Below are 24,020 nucleotides of genomic sequence, written 5' to 3' on the forward strand. Positions count from 1 at the left end.
CTGCAGCTCTCATGGGACAGGATTCTAGCACTGTGTTCATAAGGAATTTTTACACTCAGAACAATAACTAGGTGGCATAACTGGTTGGTGACATATGAACTAAAAACAGACTCAGCACATGAAGAATATGCCTGGAGGATGAGGAACACAAGACCAGTGACATAAGCACAAATTCAAGAAAACCAGGGGAACCTTAGCTCCAGCTGACAATGACTTTACAACACCACAGACGGGGTCCCTGTGACAACAGTTGCTCAGAGGGAAGGCCAGACAGTCCAGACAATCCAAAGAAAAATGCCATGATGGCACAGCACACTTAAAAGATACTCAATAGCTGGCGGCCATTGCTGCTGCTATGGTCAAGACAGAAAGTGGCAGCCAGGTAGAGATGGCAGGAAGCCTCTTCCCTCACCTTCAACATACCACAGCTGGGAAACACTTTTAAGGATGGCTGTGAAAATATTAAACAGTCTCCAGGGACAAACTAAGTCCTCATTCACCTTAGCTTTACAAGCCATAGCCACTGAGGCCTCTGAGAACATTCATTAGACAACCATTCTCACAAACTTGGAGGGCACGGCACACAGACTGCGAACAGAACACTACGAGAACTTACAGTTGAGAGTTCATCTAGAAAGGTCTAGGCTACAGAGCAATGATCTGAACATGACTCCACAAGCACTTTCGATATCCCAGAAACACTGCACAGCAGAAACAAACGCAAGCTTAAGTAAAGGTTCAAAGTCTCACCTGGCTACCACAAAGATGCAGACAAAGAGATCTGCTCTCCTTCATGATGAATGCACTGGCTACAAACTGTAGAGGGGCCTATCAAAGCAGATCCATGGGACACACTTTCAGCTCTGCTTACCACTGCCGATCAAAGGCTGGCCCACAGAGTTTAAATGGAAATAAATTAAATTTGATTAACTCTCCCAAATGAATTTTAGCATTCATTGCTATGCAGTAACTAGTATTCCTGACCTTGGTGGCAATTTCTGGGAACACTATACTTTCAAGTGAGTTCTATAATTCAACATAACATGATCTGCAATCCAGTCTTTCAAGATCACTTTAACTAATGTTAACTAATTTGTATCAGTGCCTACAAACAAAAATCCACGATACACCAAGTAACACCATCCTATCACAACAGTGCATTGTGTGGATTCCGACTCCAAACACGATTTCAGACTGTATACGACTTACCTACTATATCAGAAAACTTGAAGTTCATCATACAAATTTCAGATTTATCCAGATAAAAATATCACTTAAAAAAGTAACTGTGTTGTCAAAATATATCTAGTAATCTAATTAGGAAAATAATCCAGGTTTTTACATTGATAATGTTTTCAGAACACAGCAAGCATGGGCAGCACTGAGAGGTCTGAGTATGATTACTAAAGAGGCGGGACAGGCAGCAGCACACCATGGAGAAGGCACCACTACTACATGTTGCAACAGATCTGATATGGGAATTGTTAGCCTACATGGGACATAAGGGTCTACACCTCCACAGTTCAGTTCTACAAGACAATGGCCTGATTGAAGGGGGATGCGCTGTGAGAAGCAGGAGTGAGCCTCTTAGTGCATGAGTGTTCAGCACAAAGCCATCCCACAGTAGGACGAGTGATCACTTGACCTACGGACTTCACAACTAAGTCTCCTGATCTTCACCCTAGCAGCTATCAGCATCATATCAATGTACGGGTGTGAAGACAGAGGCGGAGTCAGGTACACATGGCCACATATCTAGTAAATTCAAGAGAAAAATCACACAAAATAAGTGATAATTGTACTTATAAAGTACTTAAACAAAATTAGTATATAATTACTGAAGAATAAGTTAATCTTATATTGTTTTTTTAAAACAGTTACAAGTGAAAATGCAGAAAAGTCACACATTTTCTAACAAACTATAAAATAATAAAATTATTTTAAAACCAGACTATCATTTTTACTATTATAAGACTCAAGAAATTTTAATTTAGACCTAATGTGACAAGCCCAGTATCTTCTGTTCATAGCAATGTAGAATGACATACAAGCAAATGAAAATACATGAGTGGTACTTTTTATTACAAAGAAATGCCAATATTTAGGTTTCAGGAGTCCTTGTCAATGTACTGATGAATTAGTACTTACCCATATGGGTCAAAGGTTTTATGCCGATCTGCAAAAACTGGCATCATACCACACAAATCCAGGGTGGACAACAAGGCCAGCTTTGGCCAACTTTTGCCATACCACACAACAGTGACGGATGCGTCATTGAAGGAAACACCAGCATGCTGCATGATGTGCTCCTTTCCACTTTTCTCTCTTAATATAATTGCAAAACGTAGGCCAAATACTCTAAAGAAAGAAAAGAAAGCTCAAAGTGCTTTCAAAGAAAGAACTCTGTACACACACACACACACACACACACACACACACAGCACCTTCTGAACCTTTCTTTCCTCCAGCAAATAATCCCTGTTCAGACAATGGAAGGGCATCTTCAACACCTACTCAAATCAATACCATGAGGCTGTTTCTTCTGTTTATAAAAACGTAAGCCAATATCAAAATGTCTCGTAAATTTTACACACACACACAAAATCAGAGACAGCACCCTCTAACATAAACTGCTCACCTAGTCTAGGAGTGTAGCTCATGGTGTCCACTTCCCCAGCACATGGAAGGTCCTAGTCTAGGAATATAGTTCATGGTGTCCACTTCCCCAGCACATGAAAGATCCTAGTCTAGGAGTATAGTTCATGATGTCCACTTCCCCAGCACATGGAAGGCCCTAGTCTAGAAGTGTAGTTCGTGGTGTCCACTTCCCTAGCACACGTAAGGCCCTAGTTTCAGTCCTTCAGCCTGTAAACTAAGTAAAAACCTTGCACATCCACTGTATGTCTAAAACACCTGGATATGACAACATTGGGTTACAACCTGGACAATCCCGTGGTTCTGTCCAGGAGCCAGTGAAGCATCCAAGAGCAGCCTACACACCTGAAGACCTCTTTGAATTTTGTAGGAAGACCTGTGTAGGAGTTAACAGGTTTGGCAATTTGGGTTAGTGCTTCTTTCACAGATGAGATTTGCTTTGTAATATATTCTTTCTTCCAGTATCCAACTTCTTTATCCTCAACTGACAGCAAGCTCACAGACGTGGCTGTCTCCTCCACTGAATGAACTTTCCAGTGTGATCTTTTTGATGGAAATGCAGCTGAGTAGATTCTTCTCCAAATAAGACTGGAAGAAAGGGATAAAGTATAGCAATGTGGAGGCACTGTAATGTACCTGTAACAACATATTACATTAGAGATGCACAATAATTTTTAATTTTCAAATAGATCAATTCAATGAATTTGCCTGTCTTCATGTGTACAGTGGACCACAGTCTGAAATAAAATGTTTTAGATCCACTATCCCCAAAAACACATAAAAAAGGGAAAAGCCTATTTCCAGAGTCAAGTTTAAATTAAGAATTCCACATTACTTGGGATCATCAAATGTTGTCTTTCTACTATATGAAAGAATAGGAGTTCAATCACAGGAAAATCACAGGTGCACATAAAGGGTGAATCTGGTCTTACTGTGGGTATGTTCGTGTGTAAGCACTGTACACACATGCAAAATAATGAGTAAACATATTCTACACTCATTTTGTTTCCTATCTTTAAATTTTAACAGTGAACATGCCTGCTCCAATTTCAAAAAGATAAAATAGTAAAAGTCATTAAAATATAACTTTATTAAGTGTTTATTAAGTTTTCCTGAGCATACATGTCAATTGTTACTTAAGTAATTCACATACATTAACTCATCTACTCCTCCCAATAAATACATGAGGTAGCTACTGCTTTCACCCCCACTCTACAACAGATGATATAATTGTAGTTAAGACTGGTATATTCAAAATGCATGAATACACACACATTTTAATGATCCAAAAATTATCTATATTCATTCCAATATTATTGTCAAATGCCATCCAGTAGTTGATGTAGATAAAACATGTATCCTCTCGCATAAGAATTTCCTGTATCTTTTAAATGAAAAGACAAAAACCTCCCTCTTCAATTAGAGCAGGTGCATGTTCCCATTGCAGAGTGAGAAGTGTGGAGGACAACCTTAGTGAGAACAGAGGGTTTACTATGGTTCCTCACTTAAAGGATATATTAGACCAAAGCATCAAAGATATATTAGGCCAGTCATTTCAGAACTAGATTATTCATTACTATGACCTGAAGAAACTATAAAAATATGGATTCCAAACCACTATATCACAATTCGAAGCATTGAGCTATAATCTTCACAGATACAGAGTTAGGAACTCAAAGTCTTATGTTTTCCCAGCTGACTGTGCATCTTCTTTCATGGACTAGAGTCTGAGAACCACCACAGAGAATATTCCCTGCCTGCTATGCTCCAGAATAGAAAACCTTGCACCCTATCTGTCACCCCCCACACCTTTACCTTCCACATCGAACCAACTACATTCCTGCAGGGTCTATATGGAGTCAATATTGGCATGGTCTTTGATACTGAGTAAGAGAGAACCCTAAAAAGCCAAAAAGTGGGCACAAAACGCTCAGTAGATATTAGGGGCACTCCATCTCTCTATACAAGGAAATTCTAGGTGCAGGCCAAGCTCACAAAGAAAAAGAGAAGCAGTGATTCCTCTTTATTATAGATGCCCAAGAGCCTAACTGAGGAGTCTCCCTGGTTCCCAAGCCTCCACATGCTGTGTCTCTCTCTTCCTACATATCAAGTACATTTAATTGGTAGATATTAGAGGAAAAGCTATGTCAATTTAACAGTCCCCCCCACACACATTTCTTTTTCTATGATCAGTATGATCGCCAGTAGAGAGCACAGTATCTGCCCAAGAACCCAGGACTAGGTGAAAAGCTCTGTGAATGAATGAGAGGAACAGGCTTTATCTTCAGTATACACAAAGAATAATCCAAACCTGATACTCAGAAATGCAAATGTTTGGAAATACATGACTACATGCAGCATTAGACACATTATTGTCTAAAATAAGATTAAAATTAATTCTCTTAAATTTTAGCAAATGGCTAAGTGTCTACTAATTTTCATGACTTCTATTATCACACAGAACAGACAGACATAGTAGTCTCCTTACTTGTCACTGGCCAAACGATAAAAGCGACTGTTCACACATCCAGTGCCCAGCAAGCTCACAGCATCCAAGTAGGAAAATATATTCAGCAAGACTTCAGAGGGCATTCTGAGAGAGGAGGGAGAAAATTAGACAAGATAGCAGATACTGAATCTACAAATTACCCAGAATACAACTGGCTATGCATCTCTAAAGAGAGGTCTACTAGCATACTCATCTGTTTAATAGGCAAACTCTTTTCTCATTCTCAATTAATTTCTTGATTGTAATTTTCTGGTTATTACAGTTATCATTGCATAGACCAATGAAGAGAGCACAAGACAGAGAGAACTGAGTTTTTCAGTATGTCAACCACATCAGTTCAATGACTCTATCATGAAGGTGTATTATTCTCTGCTGAAATGCAGGAACTAGAAGATAGGAACAAATTCTCACCATGCATAATGTTGCTAGAATTGGGAACATTAAATGTGTTCACACCTAACCTGCATTTCAGATTCTCCTTCACCAGCCTGCTAAATGTCCTCACAGAGGGACACTAACTGCTTCCTCTCTAGTTCAAGAAAACTTCAAGCTTCATAGAGTCTTCTGAAGGGCTTTATGTCTAATTGAATGTTATACTTTATTATCGAGATTCCTTCTTCTTTCATAGTTGCAGAATTCTACACACATCACAAGAATCTAGAAGCATGAGGAAATCAGGACTGGGCCTCCAAGCATGTGTATCAGCATTTAGCTGAAGGGCAAATGAACAGGGCTTTGAAGACTGGTGCAAGAGATGGAGGAAGGAACACATAGTGATAAAGGACTAGGAAAACCCTTGGGGCCAACTTCAAATGGTTTGGTCAGTCTCTACTTGTGACTTCAATAATTAAAATAATTTTATTTATTAACAGAATTCAGTAATCAAACATTTTACAGAGAGATGTTAGTCCTAAGATCCTGAAAATACTAAGAAAGAATAATTTGGATCCCTGGAGCGAGCCAGCTAATTCTTCACATATTTGATACATGTCACCATGTGAGTGTACTTACTGTTCAAGGCTTCTGCAAGAACAGGCAGCCTCACCTTAGTTAAATCTTCCCTGCCCCCACCCATGAAATCTTTAATACTCATAATCACAGACACCTTCAATGAGAAATGGTAGAGACAACAAAACTGGGGGGTGGGGAGTTTTGGTACCATGCTGGCTAGTTTTAAGCCTACTTGACACAAGGGGGTCACCTGAGGAAGGGCCCTGAATTGAAAAATGCTTCAGTAATATAGGCAGGCCTGGAGAATATTTTCTTAATTAATGATTGATAGAGAGGTCATAATGGACTGGACCTCAGTTGTGGGTGGTACCAACTCTAGACACATGGTCCTGGGCTCTATAAGAAAGCAAACTGAGCAAGACAAGGGAGCAATCCAGGAAGCAACACTACCACTCCCAACCTCCCACACCCCATATCATTGCATCCCCCACGACCTCTGCATCAGGTTCCAGACCAATTTGAGTTCCTGCCGTGGCTTTCTTCAATGGACTAAGATTCCAGACATGTGAGTCAAATCAAGCCTTTTCTTCCTAAGTTGCTTTTGGTCATGGTGTTTCATCACAGCAATAGAAAAGTACTAAGGCAGTCACCGTTAGGACTAGCCACTGCATGTCCTTTCATATTTTAAATTCTTTATAAAAGTCCGTGCCTGTATTTTTAAATTATTGTAATTCAAACTAAGTTAATCATAAAGACATTTCAAAAAGGTATGGAGTAACTGTAGGAATTTAACTGAATAAAGTCCCATGCAAGTGAGGCATTGAGTAAGTTCCATCTTTGTAGCCACCAGAATTGAGCATGGGGAGATAGATATGTATCTTGATTCCATCTATCCTTCACTGTTCAAAGTCCTTTGAATAAGTGCTCAACCATAACTGAAACATATCAACATAACTCCACCCCTCCCAAGGCTCAGGGGGCATCCTGGAAGATAGAGAGAAAGAATGGAAGAACAAGAGAATGCAGAAGAGTTCTGTGGAATGCCGTCCTCTGGACCTGACACGGCTGTTACTCCAACTCACAGCAGCATTGGTAACCTACACAAGACCTGTATAATACAATCATATTTACTACTCAATGAATTTGTTACTGAGCTGGACCAACCAATGTTTACACCCACACTGGGTTACTTTTTATTGAATTCTAAATATTTCACATAATCCCTGGAATAAAGATAAGGAATAACAAAGACAGAAAGGGCACGAGTAAAGGAGACAGAACAGAAACAAAGATGGGAACAGGATGTTCTGCTTTAAGCGAGTGGTCTTCCCTAAGAAACTCAGCTGATTTGTATATGTTCATTTTCAATACTGTGGGGATAGGTCTGAATGGGAAATTGTACCCCACAGTCTTAGGTATTTGAATAGTTGATCCAATCCAGTTGGTACTGTTATTTGGAGGGGCTTATGAGTTGTGGTCTTGCTGGAGGAAGTATGTCACCAAAGGCAAACTTGGAGAGGCCTTGCCCTACACCCTGTCCCCTCTCTACTTTGTGTCTGTAGTTCAAGATGTGAGCTCTCAGCATGCTGCTCCATGGACTCTAACTCTCTGGAGCCATAAACAAAGTAAACTTTCTTTCTGTAAGATGCTGTAGACATGGTGTTCTATCAAAAGCACTGACAAGTAACTAACACAGTAACTGAACTACAAACATATCATTGCCCATACTGTACACAATTACTCTGCTCCAGTATGCGTGCACTCATCTTCTCCATCCTTACCCCACCCACTTCTTCAGAGAACGCTCGCTTCCGTCGATCAAACCACCTTGGCACTGGATTCCAGGCCACGTCCTCAAAGCCTTCAGTCTTCTACTCGGGCCTCCCTCTTCTCCATCATTACTTCAGCCTTTGAACCATGACCAAAATGTCTACTGACCTAACCCCAGCCCTCCCGAAGCCTTCTCTAGTTGCTACACAACCTCTGCGACACCACTGGCTGCAGAACTTCCAGAGAGGATAAACAACAAAAGAAAACACACCAGCTTGTCCCTACGTACTGTCTCTACATCATGCCTCCTCTTCTTTTTTTTTCATAATATAAATACAAAACACAAAACAACATAAAAATAAGTGATTGGCCCTCCCCTCTCATAGGTCTTTCCTGGATCCTTGGTTACTTCTCAATGTCTCAGTATCACGGGGCTTCCTCATAAATCAAGTTTCTCTGTTCTTGCCCCAAATTCCCCATCACATCCAGGAGAGCTAGCACCGGGCCTGTGGAGCCTCTGCAAACTCCTTGTCATCAAAGGACTCTCTCCTGCATCCCCCACTCTCCCTGGAACTCTCCTATCTCAGTAGCAGTACCTCTATCCACACATCTGCTGGAGCTGACAGTCGGTTAACTCCTCACAAGGACATCTATTTTACTCATGAATAATGTCAGTTATACCTCCAAATGTTCCAAACTTGCCTGTCTTACTCTATCCCTCCTCCTGGAACAGAGAGACAAGGCATGTAAACAAGATATTTTAGAAGTCCAACTTCTACCCAGGATCACGGGAGCCTATACCTTTCCTATCACACTAGCTACCCGGGTGCCTCTCTTAGAGTAAGTCTGTCTCTGTACATCTGGGTTCCCACACTGGTACCCTCTTCTCCAAGGTCCTTAATCTCAACTTTTACTTTCCATCTTCAATGTCACCTCCCCAAGAAAGCCTTTCCTTACCACCTGACTGTATTATTCTACAGTATGGAATTTACTCATCTTTCCTTACCACCTGACTGTATTATTCTACAGTATGGAATTTACTTATCTTTCCTTGCCATCTGACTGTATTATTCTACAGTATGGAATCTACTCATTTCCTTGACAGCATGCACTCCAATTTACAATTTTTCATTTAAAAAAAACCTCTCTCACACTAGTCTATCAGCATCTAGAAAATACATGTAAAGGTTCACTGTGTGTCCCCAGCATCAGATACACTACCAGATCCAATTCCCAGAATAAAGGGTCTTAAACGTAACTGATGCCCTTAATTATCTCTTTTGACTTCTATGTATAAAAACATACTAAATTAAGTAAGTTGAAATGTGCATCTATAATATGGTACTGTTGGCTGAACCAAGTATGACACAGTATTAAATGTCCAATTGTGAATTACTTTTGCAATACACAGGGTCTTCAGGCTTTGTATCCTGGGGCAAAATATCTCTCCATGAAAATACCAACATTACAGGGCTTCAGGCGATGCTAATTACATCGATGTATCCCACAATGGTATTGCAACACACATCTATAGGCATGTTAATACCAGTTCACAATTTTTTTTAAAAGATTGAATGAAGTTTGGTTCCAACGGTCACAGTATAAATCTCACAGTGACAAAGATTTCCAAACCACCGATCTACAAAGAAAATTCCATAGGCTGTACAACTTCAGAAAAAAACATGATCTTCTTTTGGCTTTCCACTGGCTCTTATCTACCAAGAAGTGAATAATTAAGAACAATTTAAGAGAAGGAAAATTCAGTGTACTTGTCACCTTTAGAAATTTAGTTTCATAAAACTAGTCTAATAAGGATAATGGTGACAGGCTCATGACTCATGTCAAACTCTGTGTTGTACATTCTTCCTACACAATCCTATTCTTAGAAAGCTCAAAATAGCACCTTGGTATATGCTGCACTATAATTTTCTCTAAAAACGCCATGCTTAAAGCCAACCACCCCGTGAGATGCAGGCTACGTACCTGTCCAGGGATACAAAACAGATGGAGGAGGGCTTCTCATTGAGCTGGCCATGCCTGGTACACCGCCTCACCACAGCAGAGCCTCTAGCAAACTTAACTCCAAAACCCTTTCTGAAAGTAAAAGTGAGAAACTCAAGTTATATAATAATTACCAAGTGAGGTGAGTTATCTGTTCCCCTTTGCAAAATTCTGAAGGATCAATAGACTCCAAAGATTATTCAATGAAAAACTTCATCTCTGAAAGTAAAGAGGGGGGAAAGGGAGAAAAGAATGGAGGGGAATGGAAGGGAGGGACCCGAATCAAGTGTGTGGTGGGTGAGTAAACCTAAAGTCTGCACTTTACAGTGCAGTACTGGTGCCTATTATAGATGGCCAGCCCGTCCAAGGGACGTCCCCAAATGGATGGAAGGGGAATGAAGGGAAAAGGAGAAACATGCTGTCCTGGTTTCATTTTACAAATGCTCTGACCCGGAAACAATTTAGAGGAGAAAAGAGCATGTGACAGGCTCTAGTAAAGGAGCTGGAGAAGCACAACCCCTGGAGCACGAATGCTTGGTGACCCACCCACAGCTCAGGCTTAACTCGCTCTAACCCCAGGACCATGCGTGCCCAGTGAATGGTGATGCCCACAGTGGGCTGGTTCTCCTCTATCCATTAACAGTCAACACAGCCACTCACAGCCATGCCCTGGGGCCAATCTGATCTAGGCAGTTCCCAACTGAGATTCCCTTCTCAGGTGGTTTTGGGTTGTGTCAAGCTGACAATTAAATCTATCTAAAACAGATATATTGAGAGGCCACTTTCAATAATTTAACAGAAACCTAATGAGGATAGACTCCACAGATTTTTCCTAACTTCCTGTGAGCTAGATCTGTCAAGGCAACCTACAACTTTGTTGATCTTCAAATCAGTTTCAAAGGATAGTATTGACTATCCTTTAGTTAACCTTTGGTTTAACTATCTTTAGTTAGGCACAGAAGGACGTCTATCCGAAAGTTTCCCACATTTTAACACCTTATAGTCAATAAATTATATTTAATTGGCTATGTTTTTAGAGATACATAAAACAATGCATCTCATAATTAACAGCTTTTTAGATGTGATGACATAAATATACTCTTTCAAAGTTCCTAAAACAAGTCTGAATTGGGTAAGTCCTCAACTAACAGATGCTCGCTAGCAGACTGGAGGAGATCTGAAACAAGAGGAAGTCACAGTCCACAGATGTAACATGAGTGGGGCCTTACTGGCTAACTCTCACATCTTGATTAACCCATTTTTCTGATCTATGTTAGCCATGTGGCTCAGTACCTTTTTCAGTGGGGCAGCTCACATCCTGCTGCTTCGGTGATCTGGGCAGGAGAGAGTGGAATCAGCTTCCTCCTCCCCAGAATTCTCCTGCTCTCCTCGCATCATTTCCACTTTCTGTCTAGTTTTCCCACCTAAACCTCCTGCCTGGCCAAACAGCGTTTATTTAAAACATAACTGACAGAATACAGACAATTCTCTGGCACCATACAGATCCCATTTTTAGGAAGTAGCCCCGATGAGTACTCTTAGTGAATATTTCATTTTTCTTGGAAATCCCTAGAAGCTACTTCTTTGAGCAATATACAACATACACACATCAGTTGCTGATACACCCCACACCCTGCATGCTATTTAAGGTACAATATAGAGTACATATTACCCATTTCTCACTCACCAATGCCTAACCACCTTTAGGATCAACCTGGTTCCCAAGGCGTATTTGGATTAATATCTAAACACATTTTTTAAAGTCAGAATTCCATTTCTAGAAATACGCTTTAACTCAAGAAAATGTGCTCTGATAATTCCCCCAAAAAAATGTCCAGCTCAAAGCACCAAGGCTAATTCACTTGCTGAGCAAATCTCATGAAATGAACAGTTATCTCTTTTCTAAGTATGTGTGCAAAACCTGTAGTTAATGTGTATTATGACATCCTCAAAATCAAGATGTTTCGCTACCTAAACAATTAAGTAATGATTAGGCAGGTAGGTACTTTCTGGCACCAGTTATTGAGAAAGGAAAAAGGTACCAAGGGTTTTTCCCTAATCTGATACCAAGATGCCTGTATTTGACTAAAACATTTACTACAGCTTATTTACCAGTTTATTCTTCAGATACATCTTAATGACATATTCTGTACAAAGGAATGTATTAAATGCTTTAAAACTTACTGCATCCTATATTTACAAGAAAAGCAAGGGTATTTTATTACAGACATGTTTTTTAACACTTCTTAAAATGGTGCAGCTCCATTCTAATGACTTTCTTCTATCTACTTTTAAAAAAGACTCTCTTACTGAACATTGATGGTGCAATCTTTTAATCCTGACACTCGAGAGGCAGAAGCAGGGGATCTCTGTGAGTTCAAGGCCAGCCTGGTCTACAAGAGCTAGTTCCAGGACAGCCTGAGCTATACAGACATAGCCTGACTCAAAAAAAAAAAAAAAGAAAAGAAAAGAAAAGCTCAAAAAAGATCCCTTCCCCTCATTTCATAGAAAAGACAACCAAGACTCCAACTAGATAATTAAAAAGATATTGTAGTCCCAAGCTAGAAGAGGAACATCCCCCAAGATTCCCAAGATTCTCCTGACAACCCTTTTGGAGTTCTTTTTACCATTTCAAATATTTATCAGTCTAATTTTGGCATAACTGAAAAGCACATCTCCATTTCTTCCTGAAACTGACTTGGCATTGTAAATGGGCCAGTCCACTAAACAATCGGTGAACTGAACACATATCTTCAAACAGCTCTATGTCAAACCCACTGTTTAGTTTGGAAGCATTTCTCAAGTACACAAAGAAACGGTCAGACAGAATGACAATGGATTAGCATTAAATACATCTCGAGTGAACATTTTTCCTGAGAGCTTAGAATAAGTGCAAGACATTTGTAAAAATAATTTTAAATTGTATTTTAGTGTGAAATAAATCAGACTAGATATAAATTAACTAAACTTGACATGCATTCTGTTGTATTTCTTACAGTACATAATGTTTATATATGCTAATTCTCTTTGTAGCCGTAGCTGTCCTGGAACTCACTCTGTAGACTAGGCTGGTCTTGAACTTGGAGATCAGCTGCTTCTGCCTCACGAGTGCTGGAATTAAAGGTGTGGCGCCACAACAGGGCTAATAACTGCCTCTCAAAGCACAGTCAGATTCTCAGGCTGAGAGGGAGCAGGTTCCCACACCATCATGAGAGGCACTTTATTTAAATAGACCTACCAGAAGGCTCACCCAGCTTAAAAAGAAGTCAAAGACTCTGACAATACTCTTCCTGCCCACCCATGCAGACCACTATGTAAAGAGTAAGTTGAGGAATAGAAGAAAAATAACTCAAACTTCAACCTTCCAGCTTAAAGGCCAGTCTTTCTCATCTTTTTGCAAACAATGTCACCATTCTGTCACAAACGTTATTTGTCCAGCATCTTGAGAACTCAATCAAGAACTATTATAACAATGCCATCTTTCTGAAATGGTAGAATGGGGACATAGGAAGGACAAAGGACAGGGCTCTGGAGTTGGGGTCACGGTACCTAAGTAGTTGACATAACCCATTAACAGGTTATTTATGCCTACACAAAGATATCTGTGTGCTTTAAAAGCATGTACTTGACTGCTGCATCTATACATCAAGAAGCCTCAGGAATAAAATGAAAATCCTCAAGAGTGTAAATTCTTGCCAGGCGTGGGGGTACACACTTCTAATCTCAGCACTTGGGAGGTGGAGGCAGGCTGTTTTCAGTGAGTTTCAGGACAGCTAGGGCTACATAGAAAGACCCTGTCTCAGAAGAAAAGCAAATTCTTAGCATCATCCCTCCACAGCGATCTCACGAGTGACGACGGTACAGTGCTGGAAACAGCGCACAAGGAAGCAAGTTAACTAAGGTACTTATTTGGGTGAATAAAGATTTCCGAGAGGCCTTTCCCCCATGTGTAAACTTTAGTCTCTCTCACTATGAGAGAGACGAATATCCTCTGGCTTAGAGGTACTCCTCGAGAGAAACAGAAAACCGACCTTGAGGACGGAACAGTCACCGTGCAGGCTCTAACAGTTACTAGGAATGCAGCAAACTACAACGGGGCTGCATAACAAGATGTGGCTGTCTAGAAAACTTCTTGGCTTGGTGGGAGAGGTGCACAAAAACGCCGAGGAAAGTCTCGAGACCGTCCCGATGGCAAGAAACACCTCCTTAGCACTGGGTTTCGATGAATCCATTCTATTCCATGTTACAGGGCCATAGAAAAAGCTGATTCTCATTCTAGAATCTCTAAAACGCAGGTCTTCACCTGTCTTTACATGTGCGCTGCTGCAGTCTTCCAGCTGTTGGAAGTCTCCATAGAGCCTAACCACGGGGCAAATCAATAAACGGATGGAAGGCTTAGTAATACTTATTACCTCCTTAGAAAGCACCTCTACTTGTGTCCTAACTTGAGGTACTCTAGTTTTTCAGGATGGAGGTTTCTTTTTATCGTTCTTAATGATATTTCCCGCGTTAAAAAATTAAAACAAGAAACAACAGTCACATGCCAGACTGGGACCAATGAAAATATTCTGGAAAGAGCAGCGGGATGGAATTCCGAAGGGAGGCCCACCCGCGTGCCCCGAGCATCACCTGTACAGGGAGCGCCCCGCGGCCGCCCCCGCGCTGTCCCGGGCAAAGCCATCACCGTGCAGGGACTCGCGCAGCGCCTGTTGTCCGAAACGTCCCGACAGCGGCATCTGGCCGCGTCCGGTCGCCATGGAGACCCAGCGCCGAAGTGAGGAACCGCCCCTCGCGCGTGCGCAAGACGAAGGCCAGGCTCGCGCGGACGTGGGTGGAGTTTCCCGGTGGACAGCTCCGCCTTTGCGTCCGGAACGGCGTCCGGGCGCTTCCGGGTTGGCGTCTTTGCCACCCCGCCATGCCGATGAGGGTTCGCCGGTCACAGCGCGGGGCCATTGGCCTGTGGCTCGGTTCTCCTACGTTTGTCAGCTGATTTCTAGAAAGGAAACGGACACACTAAAATTGTCCCTTTCTCATAATTATGGCAAACCCATGACACGGACTTCTCAGTTGACAGTCCTCTGTAGAGAGGCCTTGAGAAGACTCAATTCACAACCAGTCGGAATCTGCAAGCTCCCGATGAAACCAAGCAGTCATTAACGTCCCCGTCTCTGCCGGCCGTAAAAACACTGAGCGCACGCGCAGGGATCCGCGCAGAGGCGTCAGGGAGCGCCTCCTGGACTGCGGCTTTCTCCGTGCCTTGTGGGAGATGTAGTCCATCCTGCCTTCCCTTCTCTGTGGTTACACGAGAAAAAGTGAAATCCTTAAACTGCGATTCCCAGGGCGCATGGGACTTCCCAGGCTGCTTTGCGAAAGCATGGCGGGCAAGATGTGAATGTCAATAGTAAGGTAAATAGGGCGTTTTGATTCAAGAGAGGAAAAAAAGGGCAGAAAGGTGTGCGTAACCTCTTGGAGATATTTCATCTTGATATCCACCTAACGCATTGCGGAATGTGAATGATTAGATTTCATGTCTCGTTCACTTGAGTGTGTGGATTACTAAGCTTTAGAAGTGGCAATCCCGAAGCCCCGCGGTTTTTGTGAACATGCTTTGTGCTTTTCTACGAGTTGTGCAGCATATGGAGAAGCTGCCCGGGTGTTTGGGCGGGCAGTTGCTGCCACACTTTGTGCACACCAAAGCTTGCTTGAAGACTCAGCCCTTGAGGTGGGGGCTTCTCGAGCAGAAGAAAACGGTGCATCCTAGAACCGTGCCTGGGTTCACCCGGAAAACCTTCTGGACCCAAGGACCAGACCCCCAGAAAGAGAAAGAGGACAGCAGCAAGCAAGTGTCTGTTCACGGAAATCAGAGAGGGGAAACCGGTCTCTCAATGTCTCAGAAAGGTAAACAGATAGAGTGTAAACATACATACATACATACGTACATACATACATAGCATGTGTCTGTTCACAGAAATCAGAGAGGGGAAACCGGCCTCTCAATGTCTCAGAAAGGTAAACAGATAGAGTATATACATACATACATACATACATACATACAGGTAGATACTACTTCAGTGAAGGCCTGCCTCCCAGCTAACCTGCCAAAACCTTCCAAATACCATTTCATGCCTGGTTCACATCTAAAGGTGGGATAGGGGAATTATACAGATTAAAATAATTAAAAGAATTATTAAACATATAGTTTACAAGCAAGCAGTGTCAATCGATCCGCAGTTTTCACAACTTCATAACTGTTTTGAAAACTGATCTTGAATTTGGTATAATTATTACATTGGGAATAGTAAGTGAGTGGATAAATAGGAAGTGATATTATTGTCAATCAATAAAGTGTTTTGTCGTTCAGTAACAGAGACAGAGGACTGCAGAAACAAGGAATGGGGGTCTCATGTGAGAATATTGAGTCAAAAAAGTCAGAAGAATGAAGAAAGCTACAATGTAATATTTAACAGGAATTTTTAAAACTTAGCAGATTGTGTAATATTCACAGCTTTACGCACAGTAGATATTACATAGCTATTGGTGCTTGAATTAGAAATTTCCTGTCAGGACTGAGTGTTGGGAGGAATAGAATTTTGGGTTGTTCAGGCCAATTGCCTGATTTGGAACGCAAGAACAATTATGGCTATGTCTTAGTCTAACTGTTATTGCGCTTTCAACTTGGGGCCTCACATGGCGGTGTCTGTTGACATGTAGTTTATGACATTATGGATAATGGAATAGAGCTTGTCATTGCAGACCGCAGCCTCAGAGCCTAGTAAGGAGATTGGGTGTGCGAAGCAATTACTGTTTAGATCAATCCCATGAATTATATAAATTTTTGTAGATACAATGTAATATATCTTTTTCTTTTTTTTCTCCCAAGACAGGGTTTCTCTGTGTATCTTTGGTACCTGTCCTGGAACTCACATAGACCATGCTGGCCTCCACCTCACAGAGATTCGCCTGCCTCTGCCTCCCGAGTGCTGGGATTAAAAGCATGTGCCACCACTGCCTGGCAAGATGCAATATTTCTATTTTCTTTTCTTTTCAAAAGATTTTTTTTTAACGTGTGTCTGTGTGTACATTAATGTAGGCAGACATGGAAGCCAGGAAAGCTTGTCAGATCTCTGAACCTGGAGTTACAGGCAACTGTGAGCCACCAGATGTGGGTGCTGGGAACTAAACTGCAGTTGTTTGCAAGAGCAGCAAATACCCTCAACCTCTGAGCCGTCTCTCCAGCCACCTGAACACAGTTCAGGTTAACAACCAGTACTAAAACCCAAAAGTACATTTCAGTAAATACTACCTTTAAATGAGTGGTTTTATTCTAGTATTTTACTGTACATATGAGGAAAAAAAGTGCAGGAAAAATACCACCTGCTAAATTTTTGATTTCCTCATTTTTTAAGGACTGAAGTTAGAGAAATCTGGGTTCCTAATGTGACTATACTAACCTGTAAATGTACCAAAGATGTAAATGTTCTCAGCATCCGTGAAAAAGTACACTGTGATGATGTAGCTTTTCACACATAACATGCACTTATGTAAATAATGTGTCTATATACACAATACATCTTGATTGATTATCTTAGCTCCCTGATGTGGGAGGTCCTTCTGTCTTGCTAAGATGTAAGAGTTAGCCAATAAGAAGTTAGAGCTAATGGGCCAAGCAGTGTTTTAATTAATACAGTTTCTGTGTGATTATTTCAGTTCTGAGCAGCCGGGACAAACATGCAGCCTTCTCCCTCCAACAGCTCCCCAGTCTTCTTTTTAATCCACATGTTCTTACTTAGTGCAGAAAACTGAGACAGTCTCTGTAGGTTTATTTGATTCATAGATCAACTGGCCAACTACCTTCCAATTCCAATTTCCGTTCACTAACTTTATGCACCAATCAGTGGGGACCTGTGAGGGAGTAACTGTTAATAGTTGCTTCCGTTTGGATCCCTCTGTTCCCTTATCGTCAGGTTGATTAAATCTTGATCCAGACAGGGTAGACCTCTGTCCATGTTGCCGCATCTGTGTTTGTTCTCACTCTGGAGACTGATAAGGGTTTTATGCCACAAGAAAGGAAACAGTATCAACATTATGCTACTCAGTGAAAGAAGTACACAGATTGCTCTGCCCTGTGTACAGCCATGCCACACTGAACAGCCCAATCTCTTCTGCTCTTGGAAGTTAAGCGGGACTAGGCCTGGTTAGTGCTTTGGTAAGGGATTCTTTTGAAACACTAAAGCTCGGGAGCATTGAGATCAGCTGCTGAGAATGTCCCATTGGGCCTTGACCCCCAGATGCTACCTGCTAGGAACACCCAGAGCCCCCAGGGTACTGTAGACACACCTGTAACCTTTCAACATTTTTCTTTGCAGTGAAAGAAGCTGGAAGAGACTTCAGCTACTTGATAGTGGTGTTCTTCGGCGTCAGCATTACAGGTCACAAAGCCAAGCAAGTGCCTGGATACCTTTCCCCAGCCTCTCACCCCATGGCTGTGCTTCATCTTTCTCTCTGCTTTTTCAGGTGGCTTGTTATATACGGTTTTCAAAGAACTGTTTTCTTCATCCAGTCCTAATATCATCTATGGGAAAGCCTTAGGAAAATGCAGAGCAAATCCTGAGGTTAGTTCCCTGATGAGAAGGTGTTGGGGAGCAGGAATGCATCACGTCTGCAGTAATGGCATACGATGGGCTGCTTGGGTTGCCTGTGTGTTGCTAGGTCCTTGTGCAGTGACTCACTTTGGCTTGGCACTCAGAGCTCACTACGTATGTTGTCCTCACAGCTGTGCCAGTGATCAGTGTCAGTTCTTCATAGGTATTGAATGCCTCTGCCTCAGGGTGGATGCTTCAGAAGCTGGTGGTCTGTGGCATTTTTCGTTTTGTGTCCTCAACCACAGAGGGGAAGACTGAGAAGAAGTGTAGCCAAGAGAATGAAATATGGCAGATGGATGTGTTCCATTTTGTAGAATTTGGAAAATTAAAATATGTGCACTACCATTGATACCTATTCAGGTTTTCAATGGGCAACTGCTTCAAGTTTGGAAAAGGCTGATTCAGTAATCACATACTTGCTAGAAGTTATGGCCATCATGGGTATACATAATAAAGACAAACCATGCTTCAGCATATGTCTCTAAGAAAATGAAATGGTTTCTTGCTTATTGTAATATAAAACATATTACAGATATACCAAATAATCCTACAGGGCAGGCAGTTATAGAAAGATCAAATCAAATTCTAAAGGATGTGTTAAGTAAACAGAAAGAGATAATAAAGGCCCCCAGAAACTGATTTCCTAACACTTTATTAACTTTGAATTTTCTAAATGCTAATGAGAAAGGAACAGCAGCTGCAGAGAGACACTGGATAGCATAAAAACTGCAAAATTAAATCACCCGAGATACATTAAAGATGTACTGACCTCAGAATAGAAGTCAGGACATGTGTTATATTGGGAAAGGGGTTTTGATTTTGTTTCCACGGGAGAAGAAAAGCTATGAGTAGCATCAAAATTGATAAAAATTTGATTTGAACAAGAGATAATAATAATTAATTACCATATTATTTGTAATATGATAATATTGATCATATAATGTCAATAATAATTAATCTCTTAATTAGAAGAGATGATAGTTCATCAAACTGTTTAATCTAAACTAACATATAAAACCAAGAAATGCTTTTTATTTGATCACATATAACTTGCCAAAAGATAATCTCCCCAAAATTAGGGTTGGGGAAGGGTTTTGTTATTTATCTAGTTAAGGAGTCTGAAGAGCACAAGTGAGATATGTGAAGAAAAAGGACAAACCGTCCAGAAAAAAGGATCCTAGAGAATTAGTAAATTGGCCTATTAGTATATCATATTTCCACCAGTATAAAATTTCATAAATCTTCCAAATGTTTGTTTCTGCTATTTTCTCCAGACAAGTAATGCAAATGGTCTTCTGTAGTCTCATCTTAATTAAAGATGAAAGCTGACTTTGGAGTTGGAATGGGACTCTCTCCTCTAAGCTCAAGCATGCTTATTAAAGTAATCCAAAAATCTGTTTCATGTAAGAAGAGCCACCTGATATGGGACAAAGAAAAACAAATACTTAAGGACTACTTTATTGCCACTAATCTCACAATCCTTTGGTTTTATATTGACTCTTTAACAGCTTTTCTTAAGGTATAAATTTTATAAAATTATAACTTTTTGTCATGATATTAATGATCATATAGAGTACTAATTCTAGGGAAAGGTTTCCTCTACCTTCCTGTACATGGTTTTGGGTTTGAGTTTCTATCATTTTGCTGCAGTGAACCATGAGCACACCTAACAGCAGCCTTTGAAGTCTCCAGAAGAAAGATGGGGCCCCACAACTACAACTCCTCCAGGACTATGATAACATCACTTAACTGAAAACACCACCTAAAGATCAGCTTTGGAGTGTGACATGCTCAGAACAGTTTCTAGGTAGCTCGCTGAGATGATCCAGTCTTACAGACTACTCTAGGCAGGACCAAGACAAGCCTTGAATTTTCCCATTACACAGAATGGACAACAAATGATACAGCTACTTCTCCCAGAACTTGACAGTTAGTCTATATTTTTCTTTTCAGGAACCCCTAAAGATACCGTTGCCCCCAGAAAGCAGGAAGTAAATTTAAGAACATGATGCCCACATTCCCAAGAAAAGGGGTGGATGGCTTTTGGTTTTTCATTGGGTTATGGATATTTGTCATTATTTAAGGCAATTGATTACAAGTTGTTACTGGTCATGGTCAGGAAAAGATCAAAGCAAAGAAGATAAGATTCAAGATTCTTGATTTGTAAAGAAAAAGGGGGATACAGATATGATAGGATAAAATGGTAGATTATTGAATCTACTCTGAAAAGAAAAAAGCAAGAATATAGATATGATAAGTTAAAAGGTAGATTATTGAATCTATACTTTTTAAAAGCAACTACTAGTTTTAAATTTTTTACCTTAGATTAGACTTTTGTATATGGTATACAAATTTGGGATTAATTTTGTTGAAACATACATACATGTTTTAGTCTTGTTCAAGGTATTATACCTATACAACTTATTTAACCATGTAATGCATATTTCTAGTTCTTGAAAGTTACTATTACCAACTGTTTAGGGTAATAAGGAAATGCAGGTTAGTAGTTAATCACCTATTACAGTCCAACTTATACTCACAGTAGGTGTGTTTTCAGGTCAAATAGATATATAAATATGTCTAAATAGGTCATCTTCAAACACTTCAGAGATCTATAGAATATGGCATTTAGTATATTTTAGTATCAGACTCTATCTTTTTTGACAATGAGACATCTGCTGGCAGCACCAATCTACTTCAGAGAAGATGATGGGCATTGAAGAAACTCCACAAGGAGTTTATTTTCTTTGTGGCAAAAGTAAGCCACTGGGCAAGAAAATGCCCTTGCCTTGACTGCTGACAGTATGCTATTGTAATTGGACAAGCAAGACAAAAAAAAATTGACTGCCAAATATCGTCAAGACAAGGAAGGACAGCCCTTCAGAAAAGTCTTCTATATACTAGGCCTGCAGGGTGAAAATGGATGCCACAACATTGTAGAGGAATTATCAGTGACTGTACAGGCAGCCAGCTGTTTTTGTCATTTCTCACATTTTTTGGAAGTTGCTTGCTTGCACTTCCTGCTTACACAGATAATATTTCTTTCTTGGATGTCTGAGGGAGTTGAAGAAGAGATCTTTATAGTTTTCTATGTTTACCAGATGCAGAAAGCAAGTTTTATGATAGAAAGTAAATTAGGTACAAGACTTTGGACTCACCAAGATAGGATAGATATGAAGTAATTTCACTGAATTTGTCAAATGCTAATGGACTAGACATTGTTGCTGTACTTATTACCTGTATATGTGTATATGGTTATTTTATTTATTATGTATAGTTTTTATATTAGTTATAGCCTTTTTATTTTAAACAAAAAAGGGGAAATTTGCTGGTAATTTTATTTGTATTGTAATAAATAAAGCTTGCCTGAAGATCATAATGCAAAGCTAAGCTACTAGAGGCCAGGTAGTGGTGGCACACACCTTTAATCCCAGCACTATGGAGGTGGAGACAGCAATATGGCTGGGTGGAGAGAAGAAGATAAACGGGAAGAGGCAGGAACTCACTGGAGTTCTAAGTGGAGTCTGAGGATTCGTGGAGACAGGATCTTGCCCATTCATTCTGAATATTTGGGAGAGTTAAAAGGCCTCTCTAGTAGTTTCTTATTTCTGGTCTTCTGCTTGAACCCCAATATCTATGTCTGGTTTTTATTATTCGTGCTACAGAGGTTTTAGGTATCTGGTACTTATACCTTCCTTTTCATGTATGCTTGCAGTAAAAGGGACACTCAGCAATATCATCTGATATTCTATTTGTGTTGTATTTGCTTTGAAAATTAAATGAAAACTTTCTACATCAAGTGAATTTTCTCATTAGGAAGAAAAGATTTGCATGTTTACTCTAGCAGCGACATTATTGATATTTTTTCCTCACTGTGCTTAAGGCTTTAAAATTTATTTTTACCTCACAGCCTTTAATACTTGACACCAAATAATTTCATTTCAAATGCCTGTCCATTTTGTCTTCCAAAGTGAGTGTTATAGAGAAATATCTCAATACTTTGGTTTATTTTGTTTCTTGTAAGGAGAGGGGACAGGTTCACCTCAGCCTGTATCATTCTCAAGCTACAGCAGAGTGACCCATTTCTGTCCCTGTGCTTGAGTTATTTCCTTATTTACACTATAATTTTTACATAATGTCCTTTTACTTCTAGCTTTCTTGTTTGAATCACCATTTTTGTAAAGGGGCTTCACCATGCTGATTTTTTTTCTCCGTAAAATCACTGGGAATGTGCAAACAATGCATCACTTGATTTTCAGAAACTAGTTATTATATAGGAGCCATGAAAAGAGTCACGCTAAGGAAGCATGGTCTCTGTTCTGCAGGTGATTAGCGTGTTTGGCGAGCCTCTGAAAGGCTATGGGGAAATGTCAAGACGTGGGCGGAGACAGCATGTCAGGTAATACAGTGTCCCTGGGAGAACTCTAGGATAAACTTTAAATAAAAGGAACTTGGATGGCATCTTTATGTTTTCTTGACAGTTTTGTTGAATATGTAAAAAATGGGCTAAAGCGCATCCGTGTGAAATTCTACATTGAGGGCTCTGAACCAGGGAGGCAAGGAACCGTGCATGCAGAAGTGGAAGAGGTACGCCCGCCCTTTTCGGGTCACGGGGCCACTGTATGTGGGTACGTGGGTACGTGGCTCTGAGCGTAGTGCTGCCAAAGCTCTGGGAAAGGTAATAACTTCTGCGTGTTTTTCAGAACCCACAGAGTGGCCAATTTGAATTTCGATACGTATATGTGACAGTGACTCCTATGAGATCTATCATCATTGAAGATAATCGTTCCCAAGAGAGTTAGAAGAATCAAGCCAACCCACTGCCTTCTGCAGGGATAAGGGGATTCATCACACTGTGCTCTTCACAACTCTCTCAGAATCTGTTCAGAAAAATAAGAATAAAAAGTATGTCACGCAGAAAGTGAGAGTTCATGAGTTTGGACAAACCAGACTCAGATTTTTCTTGTGAAAATCGTGAAATGTAGCAAATTTTACAATATCATATCAAATTGCCAATCATGACAGTATTTCAGCTATGTTCATAAGAAAATTTTGTTACTGAAATTTATATACCACATCAATAAAAGTGCCAGTATTTTAAGTTTTTTGGTATTGTTTGGTTTTTTCTATAGCCTAAAAAGTAAAGATGAAACTAACAGAAAGATGTCAAAAGCATTTTCATATACTTTAGAATCTGATTGAGATAAGCATTGTTATAAATTTTTCCTAACGTGAGCTCTCTACCAACACAAAAATCCCAATCAAGCCAAATGACAACAAGCCAAATTAAAGGAGGTCCAGGTTTAACAGGATTTCTGCGCTCTTGGGTGGCCCTGAGGGAAACCAGAAATCCGCAAAGACAACCACCGACCACCCGAGAGGGGAGCAGTTTAAATAGACTGGGGGTGGGGGTCAAGCTTTGGCAGGCACAGGAACAGGGCCTCCAAAGATGGAGGCCAGAGACCGGGACTTACATGCATGTGAAACTATTT

The 24,020-nt window shown here is 40.6% G+C and overlaps 2 protein-coding genes across 7 annotated transcripts in view; one reads left to right on the plus strand and one right to left on the minus strand.

The window, feature by feature from the left end:
• The window catches only part of Fbxo15 (F-box protein 15), a 55,239-nt gene extending 40,457 nt beyond the window's left edge, over positions 1-14,782 (minus strand). For 3 of the 5 annotated variants that reach the window (XM_085676346.2, XM_048419087.3, XM_085676349.2), the window contains exons 1-5: positions 14,516-14,782; positions 9,869-9,979; positions 5,144-5,248; positions 2,941-3,243; positions 2,149-2,358 (exon numbers count right to left, since the gene is read on the minus strand). In XM_085676346.2, coding sequence (XP_085532472.1) covers positions 2,149-2,358; positions 2,941-3,243; positions 5,144-5,248; positions 9,869-9,979; positions 14,516-14,643 — 857 coding nt within the window. In that variant the 5' untranslated portion in view covers positions 14,644-14,782. The remainder of the gene's footprint in view (positions 1-2,148; positions 2,359-2,940; positions 3,244-5,143; positions 5,249-9,868; positions 9,980-14,515) is intronic. The other 2 variants (XM_048419088.3, XM_085676345.2) reach the window with 2 other exon arrangements.
• A 369-nt stretch (positions 14,783-15,151) lies between these two features.
• On the plus strand, positions 15,152-23,629 carry Timm21 (translocase of inner mitochondrial membrane 21). Of its 2 annotated transcripts, XM_048419091.2 has the most exons (6): positions 15,152-15,784; positions 18,253-18,315; positions 18,401-18,498; positions 22,854-22,927; positions 23,010-23,115; positions 23,232-23,629. In XM_048419091.2, exons 1-6 carry the CDS (start codon positions 15,490-15,492, stop codon positions 23,328-23,330), a joined length of 735 nt encoding a protein of 244 aa, XP_048275048.1. In that variant the 5' UTR covers positions 15,152-15,489; the 3' UTR covers positions 23,331-23,629. The 2 variants fall into 2 exon arrangements, with proteins under 2 accessions (XP_048275048.1, XP_048275049.1); XM_048419092.2 differs by lacking the exon at positions 18,253-18,315.
• Positions 23,630-24,020: the final 391 nt, after the last annotated feature.

Source organism: Myodes glareolus, chromosome 13 (assembly GCF_982192425.1).
Source record: "Myodes glareolus chromosome 13, mMyoGla1.1, whole genome shotgun sequence".
Lineage (NCBI taxonomy): Eukaryota > Metazoa > Chordata > Mammalia > Rodentia > Cricetidae > Myodes > Myodes glareolus.